We start from the raw sequence: 12,522 nt of genomic DNA on the forward strand, positions 1-12,522 counted from the left end.
TATATATATATATACTACTATTTTATTTTATTTTATTTTATGCAGTTACAACGAATGAGGTCTGCAGCTTTGAAGCTTCAAAAAGGGTAGATGTCAAAATGAATACCGAACAGAAGTTACTTCTCACACTATATATATATTTTTATTTTATTTATTTTATTTTTTTTTTCAAAAACATGCATTTGTTTGTTTGTTTGTGTATCTGTCTACTATTTTATTAATACATTTTGTTGTCAATAGCAATTGATATTTATAACATTTTATCATTTTATTTATTTATGAAATTACTATTTATTAATATTAACATTTTTATAATTTTATTTATAGTACTTCATAATTTTATTTATTTGTTTGTTTTTTTAGATTTTTAGATTTTATTTATAAAATTTCATAATTTTAATTATTCATTATAACTTATTTAACATTTAACATTATCATAATTTAATTTCATATTTAATTTGAACTTTTCTTTAGTAACATTATTTAATTTATGTATGTATGTATTTATTTATTTATTTATTGTAACGAGGAAAGCAATACATTTAATGTATGAATATGTATTATATATTTTCATTAGTATGAAATATCCAGTCACATGATTTACAGGTCAGGAGATTGACTCAAAACAACAAACAAACAAAACAAGACTGTGCATAGAATACACATAAGCAAACCTGGTAGATTTGACCCATTTGCTTACCATCAGTCCCTGCTGTGATCTCTCACTACTTCTCAATACATCTGCCAGGCATTAGAACAATATTTCATAATTACTCATTTTGCTTAACAAGGCTCATTGCTCATTGAGTAGTTCGTTGGGGACTCTTTTGTGTTATTTAATGACAAGCCTGCAGCGGCCTTCAATGTTTTAATATATGGTTATTCCGATTTTTCTTCTAAAAACTCAGTGTTTTGAGGCATGCTTACATTATTATCCCTTTATTTAGCACTTTCATATCTCTTGTGAGTTACTGTTCTAGATGTGCAAAATTGCCAGATAAATCACCTCAGATAAGGAGGGGTGGAGATGCACCTGCCATCCAAACTATGCTATATCCATCAAAGCAGAGACACTAATGAAAGTTGTAGGGATACAAAAGAACCCCTCCCCCCCATGTGTCCTCTTTTCGCATAAGCGTTTATTCTTTTAACTATGTCGTTTGTGATTTCTGCTTGTGTACCAAACACAGTCCTTTACACCCATTGTGAGAAATGCAGACAGTTAAAATAACAAAGACATGAGGTGGGCTGGCTGCCATGTCAAATGCTGAGGTTATGTGCCTCGTTGACAATGTCAGCCTGTTCCTCATTCTAATAGAGGCTTGAGATTTTAGAGAGCTATTGAACATGTCATTGCAAGGCTGGTTTCCTTCCCTTCACTTACTAAGAATACTTAATTTCCCATTACAGACAAAACTAACTGAATGGTTTGGCCTGAGACACAGGTGCTCATTCTTGTATAATGTGATGAGGTGGCTAATATCTTCAAGGGTCAAGATGATTGTTTCATTAATATTCATCAGAAAAAGAGTGTCTAGAATGGCAGAATGTGTCAGATATAGCATAAAAGGCTAATTGATATATCTAGTTTGTATTCGTCATATCAGATTTGGACAAATAAGAATTGGATCGCTTTCAGCTCATGAGTGTGGATTTGAATTTGTTTTATTCATACACCAGGATATTGAATGATAGGATTCCTCTCGAATTTGTTGAATTGAAATGCAAAGAAATTCAAAAGGGTCCAACAATTTGATAATTCTAATAAAATCTGCAACAAAACATATATTTTTTAATTTGACTATTTATATGTAGAATATATAAAAATAAATTTAAAGAAGTCTAATAACTTTTTTTAAATTTATTCTAATAAAATTTGTGAAACATTTGTGGGAACAGTTTTCACGCAGAACTTGCTAGTAAATTTCACAATTAATTACAAAGAAACAGCAAGTAACACTTTTAAGTCAATGTGAAATTTTGAAGTAAAAAGTATTTTCTTGTAAAGCTTGCAAGCTTTTTACAGTTTGGATGGATGGCATTTCAAACATTGATTATTAGAATCAGATTCAGAATCAGAATAAGCTTTATTGCCAGGTATGTTTACACATACGATGAATTTGTTTTCATGACAGAAGCTTCCGCAGTGCAACAGAATGACAGCGACAGAACAAAAACATAGATAATAAAAGAATAAAAAATAGATAGTGTTGTGTGTTCCACAGTTATTGTCAAGTGTTAATGAGATGGATTACCTGGGGGAAGAATCTGTTCCTGTGTCTGGCCGTTCTGGTGCTCAGAGCTCTGTAGCGTCGACCAGATGGCAACAGTTCAAAGAGGGAGTGTGCTGGATGTGAGGGGTCCATAGTGATTTCGCCAGCCCTTTTTAGAACTATTAGAATTTAATTTCATTCCTTTTATTTAAATTGTATTATTTTAAACTAGTACTACACATATAGCACTATACATTTCTTTACATTTTATTTTTATTTTAATTCTTTCTTAAATTAAAATTTTAATTACTATTTTGCATCCAGTTTACCACTTCGGGTCAAATTCAGGAAAGGAATTCTCTATTCAATTCTAAATGGAACACAGCCATGTCTCATATAAAGTATTAAAATGTCTAACTACCGTGGAAAATGTTCCATATTTAATGACAATACAAAAATCCTCCCATTTCATTGCTTCTTTTTAAATGACATGAAAGTGAACAAGACATTTAACCCAAGGTTGCTCCAGGTGGATTGTAGTCTGCAAAATGACGCATAACTAAAGTAAGCTTACATGTTTGTTATGTCAGGGGATATATTACATAAATCTGCATGTAGGATTATTTATTCATTCATTCATTCATTCATTCATTTTTTAAGATCAGTGTCCTAATTGTAATTCACAGGGAAATTCATCCCAACTTGGTTGAAAACCTCTTTAGTGCCATTTCTAGCTGCTGTTTACTTTGATGCCAAACATGAAGGGCAAGGATTCAGTTGTTTTTGGTTCGGTTCAACAAAAAAAAAATCAGGTCTTTTAAGATACTTAAATTTGACACGTCACTTCAATCACCTCTAAAGCAAATCCTAGACCAGCCCAAATTGTCTGTCATATGTAGTTTCATCTCCGACATATGCTGGAAATGGCATTTTTATACCTTTATAAAAATAATACCACAATTTGGCATTACTCATCCTGACGGACCCAAAATGGCCTTGAGTGAATGGTGCATTAATGCTGCTGAGGGAACAGGTTTAAATGTCAGAGACTGGGATTGTCTTTAGAGCTAAAGTGATGTAAGATGACTACAGAAATGTCACAATGTCTTACTCCCTTCATAACTTGTAGAGTTAAAACACATTCAGTGTATTTTCATGGAGAAAACAGGATCTGCTTGAAGAGAGTATTAAAATACGGGGCAAGATGATGCATGTACAATACAGCAATAACAAGATTCTGCCTTTGATAAAATACTTTGAATTCATATGTTGCCCCTGTAAAAGACATTTCCAATGCATAATAATGAGAGGATCTGTATAAGTTGCTTTGGCATTCTCGTGGTACACATCACTTTCAAATTAGAAAAGAAAAAGAAAGAAAAGAAATCAGAAAAATAAACTGGCAGTGAAATGCAAACCCCAAAGAACCGCTTCAGTCTATTTGTGCACAGAGCTGAAGAGTGAAACTCTTGGCAAATAAAAACAGAAAAAAAACAATGGTTTATGATATATATATATATATAAACTATTATACTTCATTCTATGAACTATTCATTCATAGAAAACCTTTTAGGAATGAACATGCCTATCTCTAGGACATTTTGTGTATGCTTATTACTTTCTCGTATATTGTCTTTGGTATTGTATACTGTTTTATGCATGCTTATGATAGAACCACTAGTTAATGTAGCCTCACCTATTTGGTTTGGTATCTATGAATTCGTATTTTGATTATCTAAATGAGAGTGTACATTATATGTTGATACCTATGCAACATATTAGTGTTCTAATAATCTTTAATAGTTTTTGCATCAGCACCCAATCCAATTACATATGCAAAATACCAAGTTCGAAGACAAAGAGTCGTAACTGATCACCTGGAGGTGTGACCTCCATAGAAGTTAAAAGACCTCACATTCATTCAGTGGCCAAGGCAATGTAAGTATTGTACATTTAACTATATTAAACAGAGGTTTAGTATAAGCTGTAGACCCCATTGTAAAACAGCACTGATGGTTTCTACTCAGGTGGTTAAATGACTCATTTTCCATAGCTGCATTCTCTGTTTTTTCTAACGGTTTCTTTCATCCACTTTAATCCCCTGTGTATGTATGTGTGTGTGTGTGTGTGTGTGTGTATGTTTGTTAGACTAGTTTGTGTTAGTGTTTAGTTAATAAAACTTGTGTGCACAAATTACATGAGTTTCTGATTCTGTCACTGCTTGTGGATAATGTCCCTTTAATGATTCCTGATCTTGTTACATGCTCTAATGCAGTAGTACTGTAAGAAAGTTATTTTCTATGGCCACAAAAATATAATTTCTTAGAGTTGTTATATACAGTATACTGTATATAAAATAAAAAATAAATAAAGTTGTAAACTTAGATTTAATTCAATGTATTACTTGCTGTTTCCTTGTGATTATTTGCTAAATTTACTAGAAATTTCTTTCAAATGAAATCAATAGTCAATAGCTATTTTAAGTCACAAGGACGTGGTGTTGCACGTGGCTGTTTTTATTTGGCTTGGTCCCGAAATTATTAATGTTTTCCTCCTAAACCCTTGTGGACAGTGGTGATGATTTGCATTGGATTAGCATCTGTTGGTTAATCATTGAGGGCCGTGCATTTCCAGTTGAGCGGTCTCCAAGTGACAGTCATTTATCAGAACCGCATTTGGATGCGACTTGGATGAGAGGTGATTTCTGTGCTGTCCCCAGACTACTGGACTCCATGTATCTATGCCCAGATCAAATATTTGTGTCACTTAATGCGGGGAAAGGAGGAGGGAGGCCATGCAGGGAGCAAAGGATTAGTGCTTTGATTTTCTGCAGCCTTTAAGCAAGAGCGGTTAATCCAGCCCAGCGTCATTACTCCGAGTTTTATGTAATGAGCAGAGTTGTCCCTTTTAGAGCCATCAGTGAGGCCAATCAACACATTTGTGATCATGACTGAGAGTAATTAGGAACAATTCATCTCACACTTTTGTTGGATCCAAGTTAAGCTGTAATAGTGTCCTTCCTTTTATTTTCTCTCTAAATTAATTAGAGACTGCATACTAATATAGGGTGACCATACGTGCCATTTTCACAGGACGCGTCCTGGCCAGGATTTGTTTTGGCTTTGTTTTTCTGTTTTCATGCTTGCTGAAGGTAATGATCGAAAAGTAGTTTGACCAATAACATGCAAGCATTGTACATAATGGACCAATCATGACGTGTGAGAAGGTGGGATCTACGGTCAAAGCGATGCAATTACGCGTACATATTAGGTGTGTTCGACTTAAAAGCAGTGCGGCTCAGACCGATCAGTGTTTGACATCAAAGTACCTCGAGAGCGTTTCGAAAGTATAATCGTCTACTTTGATGTCATACACCGATCGGTCTGCACACACAAACAAAGCCAAAACCTAGATATTTTAGGCAATATAGAAATCCTGGCCAGGACGCGTCCTGGGAAAATGGCACATATGGTCACCCTATACTAATACAAATGCTGTAGATCTCACTGAATACAGTAGTCTTGAGAGATATAAAAGTGCAGTTTGTTTTGTTTCTCTCTGTGTTATAGTTTTGTGCACTTGGAATAAAACAGTTAGAATTAAGGCTTTTAGAAAAGTAAAGGTTCAAATTGAATTGCATGATATGCAAAATGTCAATTTAATGACAATCACATATATAACAATATGTTTTTGCTGAGAAAAGCGTCAATGTACAGTAGATTACTTAGAGACATCACAACATCGTGTGGCTTTATAAGTATATTTATTGTTTATTTAGTTAGCTACATGGTGTATGGAGGGAACATTGATATTATTATTTTTCATTCCTACACTTTTTTTAAGCCTACTAAATAACATGTTAAATTCAGTCTTAATTATTTTCATGTGGAATTTTATTTGGTTGAGTTTTAGACAGTAATTGTTATGATATATCTTTTTTGAATAATTTTTGTTTAAAAATCATGTTACTGCCAGCATTTGCCAGTGTTTCTGCTTAAAAACTTTTAATTAGAATGTTAAGTCTATTTAAGATTGGATTCTAATAAAAACAAAATAAATGAATCATTCACAAATGCATACAGACAGCCAGATGCATTAGGGCAGAAGGGAATCACAAGAAGTTATGGGGTTTAGCATTGAATGTGCACTTGCCCAGTGCTGAAATTGTGAATTGTGTTCAAGAGTTTGGGCGAAAATTCAGTAAGTGGTGTATAGTGAACAAGTGTCCATTAATTATTCTATCAGCCTCACTTTGTCCATACACAGTTCCTCCAGAAGCCGCTTTTGCACAATTTCACATGAAATCTGCATTGATTGCATCAACTTTCAGTCAAAGCAGATGTCATTTAACCTTTTCACAGCCCACGTGGTTGAGATTGACCCTCAAGAGCATATGCTTAGCCCTTGTCCTTTAACAGACTGGTTCTGACATTTACAGAGGGGAAATGCGATTTTCAAAGGCACATTTGAGCTCATTGCTCGTTCAAGTTTTTCACAGGAAAGTATTAGACTTGTATGCAGATTTGTCTTTATTTAGTGTCTCCTTTTGTTTTAACTATATACTGCAGAAGCATAGCAGCGAATCAGGTGATTGAGACATATAACACCACTGGCAAATGTCACAGCTAGTGGGTGTATGATCAAACATCCTTAACATCACAAAGGTACGGGCGAGATAGAAGAATTTCTGTCTCTGTTGGTTTAGCAGATGCTCTTTGTACAAAGTGACTTACTGCATGAACAATCCCCAGGTTGGTTATGCTGTGTTACAGAGTATCACCATAAAGGCTAATCCTTTTCATTACCATCCCCAAAACACTGCACACATATTACGGGACCATAATATTAAGGCTGAAGTAGCAGGATGCCTTTGACTCACACAAAACACCTATTAACATACACTTGTGCCAAAACTATCAGAAATCCGGTGCTTTTTTTTTTTTGGCCTGTCACCTGGTGTCTCAGTTCACCAATATCTTGTCCACGTTTGGCAGGCAGCCATATTTAAACACAACCAGCTTTTGTCTCTAAAAGGCAAAACATAAAACCATATCTGCAAGATGATGACAATCGTGCTGATGCTTGTTCAATCGAATTTCCAAAAACATCAATTCAGAGAGTCAAAATGTAATCGAAGGCTTTGGAAACACACTGCAGACCAGGCTTTGTTTTGTCAGCTGAATGAGAGTTGCCAGATCTCCCACAGAGATTCTGATGGTCTAGATCAAAGTGTGACCTGCCAGACTATATGCCCATCCAGAGGGAGAGGAAGGAAGAAGAGAGACCCACTGCTTTGCAGGATTTTAGATGTATTTAAATTGCTGGAGAGGTAGAATGTTCAAATCAAATTGCTGAGAAACACTTCTTCCTTTTTTAAAGAAAATAAGCACTTTGAAGCTTCAGAGAAAAGGAACCTGTAATGACGTCAAAGAAAAGTGCTAAAATAATGTTGAAAGGAAACTAAAGCAGTACTTTTATCTAGAAATAGAGTTATACCTTGGTTGACCCTGACAGAACTTAATGCAAGTATTTCATCATTGTCTTTTAAATGCAGTATTAATACAAGGCCTTCCCATTAGCAAACACTGTCTGTGAAGTATGCTACTCACGTTTTTAGATGTTTGTCTTGAAGAATTTGCTCATATAAACATGCTACCGGGGAGAATAAATGTTGTAGATTGCATGTTACATTTGTTTTTGATGGTAACTGGATCAATCTGACAGAAAGAAATTTAATTTCATCTTTTGCCTTTGCATAAGATTCTTCAGCTCAGCTCATTACACGTACAAACCATTTGTGCTACATATATTTGATTATGATTCAATTTATCATTCGCAAATGAAAAAATAACTTTTCAGTTATATTAAACTGAAATTGGAAAATGTCAGTTAGAAATTAATGGCTGGATCATCTCAGGCTTAGTTCAGTCTGTCAATCCCTGTTCCAATAAAGCTAAAATGGACACGCACTGCAGCAAATAGTCAAAGGGAATGGCAGCCCCAGAACACGTGCATCATTTTTTATATGCTGTGTCTTTTGAATTACTCTATCTTAAATAAATAAATAAATACAAATGAATATGGTCATTTTGTAATTTATATTGAATTGTATACCAGACTTTTAGTAATACTCTCTGGTCAAGCTCAGACACATAAATGTTACAAATTATAACTTGGCCAATGAGGAATTTAGTTAGCTTACAGATAATTTTAAAATCTTCTTTAGTCATTTTTATTATTATTATTATTATTATTATTATTATTATTATTATTATTAATAACAGTAATAAAATATATTAATTATCATATTTATCATATTTTGTAATTTTATATAACCAGATAAGATGTTTTGTGGTCAGCTGGGTTGTCACATTTTTCAAACATCAAATCCATTGCTAGTACTAACTCATGATTGTTTTCACACCAAAAATTGTCACTTTCTGAAAGATGATGTCTCTGAGAAACTGTATTTTTTTATTACAATTATATGTCTTATTTCCTGTATTGAGAATATTGTACTTATAAAATCACCATACCATGTGCATATTAAGTAGCATTGTGAACAAACATGAAAAAGCAAGGTAATTATTAGTTAACCTAGACCAGGGGTAGGCAAGTTCGGTTCAAGAGAGCCTCAGACCTGCAGAGTTCAGCTCCAACCCTGAATGTAATTGTTAGTTCATGATACCTAATGCATTTAATAGCATTCAAGAGTGTTGCCTCAACATGTATTCACCAGTTAAAAAAATCTCCACAAAGACATTTTTTGATTAGAGAATGGGGAAAAATGGAGAAGCACCTAAAATATATTGTAAAATTTGCCATCTTTAAAAATGTTGACGTTAATGATTAATATTTTTATATTACAACATGCCAAAAGACATAAAGCGCCGCATAGTAAGGAATGACACAGATACCAGACCCCACCCTACAGTTATTAAATTCTAATCGAGTTCATTAGTATATCTCTACAAGCAAATGGAATAATCTGGGGGAAACGTATTACCTGACAAATATGGTTTGAGTTATCAGGCTCAATAAAAGCCATCTCAGAATGATAGCAAAGGAAAACGTGCTAGACTTAAGCTGGGAGTCGGTCTTCATATCCCTCAGACAATGATGCCCACTCTAGGTGACCCGAGGACTAACCCAAGTGTCTGGTTTTTGAAGAGCCAGACATCTTCATTCTGTCCACACACATATGAATGGAGGAAGGCGAGAACATGAGAGGAGGAAAATGTCATGTGGCGTTGAAAGAAATGAGTTCAGCATGCAGTACTCTGATCTAATATGCTCTTTCTATCTGTTCAAACTTCCACCCTCACCAGTCGTTCTCTACACACATTCCCTTCTCACTACCGCAACCTGATCTCCATTACAGCTTCCCATCACATTCCCACCTTGTTAAGCAGACAGTTTAATGCCCTGGGCCACGAGTAACATGCACCAGGAAGGATTCCTCGCGGCTTCCCGTAACTCACCTGTCTTGATGTTTTTCCACTGATCCTGGCCCAGTTGTAGGCCGTTTTGTATCTTCCATTGAACATTGTGATGTGAAATTGTAAATGTAGATCCTCTGGGTTTTTTTTTTTTATTTTCACTGTGGTATCTGAATTAGAGTTGCTATAATTAACATATGACTTATACTTGTGTCTGGATGTGGGCTTTATGAAAGGTCAACACTTCAAAAAGCACAACAGCAAATATAGTTCCCCTTCAGGAACTTGAGCTGCATCGAACAGTTTGGGAACGCCTTCAGCGTGACTATGCTCTGAATCGTGTGTGTAATCAGACCAATGAATGGTCGCGATGTCATGGACAGGGTGACGTGTGACCAGGAAACTATAAAAGCACGTGAGGTGAAGACAGCGGCAGCTTCTGTCATTCAGCGAAGCACTCTGTGTGTGTATGTCCTATTTACCGTTGTCTGCCACTTTTGCAAACAAAAAAGCAATGCCAAAGTCTAAGCACAAGAAAAATAAAGTGGGTGATAAAGGCAAGCAGCAGTTTAGGTTGTGTGTTCCTCCCTGCTCTCGCTACATCACGGGCAGGGATACACACAGCCTTTGTGTTGTTTGTCTGGGAGCGAAGCACGCCGAGTCAACTCTCAAGGGAGAGCTGCCCGCCTTTTGAGCGCCTCTCTATGCGGACGCTTCGCTCCCGGAGGGCTCTCTTTGAGGAGGGAGCCCTCGCCAGTGCTCCCCGTGGCTCTGGTCCCGAGGCAGCGCGGCGATTGAGGTCGTGTGGTTCACAGTTGGATCTGGTGGAGGGAATGGAGACGGGTGAGTCCTTTTCTTCTCCCTCTGCCACCGGATCCAGCGCCACCTCCCAGGGTTCGGAAGCATGCTCCGACGGAGCGGTTTCTTCCCCCCGGGGAGAGGGCTCGGCACTCAGCCTGCCGTCCTCCGAGGAGGGCGATGGCAAGGGCGCCAAAGGACCTCCTCAGTCTGCACAGTATGAGGAGCTCATGGAGATGATAACTCACGGCGGGGCCAAATTAAATCTCGAATGGCCCGCCGAGAAGCAGGCAGAACCCGTTAAAAGTTAGATTGAACGCTTTTGACGGTCTAAGCAACTCCCTCCACGCCGGGGCTTGCCATTTTTCCCCGATCTCCACACTGAGGTGTCGAGATTGTGGTCGAAACCATACTCGGCCCGCCTCTTTAGTCCGTCTCTGGTCGATTATTCATACAGAGAGGCGCAGAAAGTGAGCATTGCGACTCGCACACCCCCACGCGAACGGGGATCGCGAAGGGAGCGACGCTCACGGTCGAAGTCTTCGAAGCCGAAGGCCGATCTGTGGACCGTCCTTCTGGCTAAGAAGTCTTCAACAAAGAAACCCTGGTGTTTGTGTCCCAGGGCTTCTGATGGCAGCCCCCACTGGGGAAGAGCAGTGTACACCTCATTATACGGTGCCCGTCTCTCCTCAGTGCCCTCAGGAGGCCGAGCTGTTAACCCTGCCACCGCCGGTGCTTCAGGGCACAACGGTCTCCAGCGAGTGCACATCCCAGTGTCCGCCCGGAAATGTAATGGCTCTGGGGGGCTCGTTACCTCTGAGGAGGTCTCCTATTACACCGGAGGTCAGTCTCGAGAGATTGATTCCCTTAGTAGATTTTCTGGCAGCGTGGAAGCTTCTGCCAGATATCTCACGATGGGTCCTGCAGACTGCAGAGAGAGGTTACAGAATTCAATTTGGTTCTCCTCCGCCTCGTTTCAACGGGATCGTTTCCACGGTGGTGGGTCCCGAGCAGGCTCCGGTGTTAGAACAAGAAGTAAATACTCTGCTGAGGAAGGAGGCCATCGAGATGGTCCTTACTCTCGAAAGAGAATCCGGGTTCTACAGCCGGTACTTCATAGTTCCGAAGAAGGATAGGGGGTTGTGTCCGATTTTAGATCTATGTCAGTTGAATCGCTCAGTCATGTGACTGAAGTTCAGGATGCTCACTATCAAACAGGTCATGTCTCAGATCAGGTCTGAGGACTGGTTTGTCATGATAGATCTAAAAGATGCATATTTCCATGTCTCCCTGTCTGCTGCTTGGATCGAGTCGATCCTCACTGCAGACGCGAGAGTCAAAGAAGGCCGGTCACTCACTGTCAAGCAGTTTCAAAAACTGCTGGGTCTGATGGCAGCCGCGTCCAACATGATACCTTTTGACCTGCTGTACATGAGACTCCTACAGTGGTGGCTTAAGACCACGGGGTTTTCCCCGAGGGGAAATCTGCTTCGCATGATCAAGGTCACGCCATCTCACTTGGCACATCAAATGCCTGGAGATGCTGGCCGTATTTCGAGCACTGAAATACTTTCTACCAGACCTGAGAGATCGCCATGGGTTGGTGCGCACCGACAACACATCGGTGGTTTCTTATATCAACCACCAGGGAGGTCTGCATTCGCGCCCCTTGTACAAGCTGGAACACCAGATACTTTTGTGGGCCCAAGGGAAGCTCCTTTCTCTAAGAGCCATTTTCATCCCTGGGCATCTCAATGTGGGAGCAGACGTCCTGCCGAGGCAGGGGCCGAGGCCCGGGGAATGGATGCTTCACCCCGAGGTGGTGAAGCAGATATGGAGAGTCTTTGGCCAGGCTCAGGTGGACCTCTTTGTGACTCAGGAGACATGTCGCAATGTCCTTTGTGACGCAATGTCCCTTCTGGTACTCTCTGACTCGTCCAGCTCCACTGGGGCTGGATGCCATGGTACAGACTTGGCCGAGGCTTCATCTGTACGCTTTTCCCCCCGATCGCTCTGCTCCCGGGAGTTCTAGAGAGAGTGCGTCGGGACGGGGTCCGTCTATTGCTAGTAGC

The 12,522-nt window shown here is 38.7% G+C and overlaps 1 protein-coding gene across 1 annotated transcript in view; it reads left to right on the forward strand.

Annotated features, from left to right (window-relative positions):
- The window catches only part of LOC107730646 (uncharacterized), a 45,770-nt gene that overhangs the window by 32,088 nt on the left and 1,160 nt on the right, over window positions 1–12,522 (forward strand). The window contains exons 2-3 of the mRNA XM_016541509.1: window positions 6,550–6,554; window positions 11,954–12,336. Of these exons, the coding sequence (XP_016396995.1) occupies window positions 6,550–6,554; window positions 11,954–12,336 (388 nt within the window). The remainder of the gene's footprint in view (window positions 1–6,549; window positions 6,555–11,953; window positions 12,337–12,522) is intronic.

This window comes from Sinocyclocheilus rhinocerous, unplaced genomic scaffold (assembly GCF_001515625.1).
Source record: "Sinocyclocheilus rhinocerous isolate Xijiao unplaced genomic scaffold, SAMN03320098_v1.1 scaffold308, whole genome shotgun sequence".
In the NCBI taxonomy this organism is placed as follows: domain Eukaryota; kingdom Metazoa; phylum Chordata; class Actinopteri; order Cypriniformes; family Cyprinidae; genus Sinocyclocheilus; species Sinocyclocheilus rhinocerous.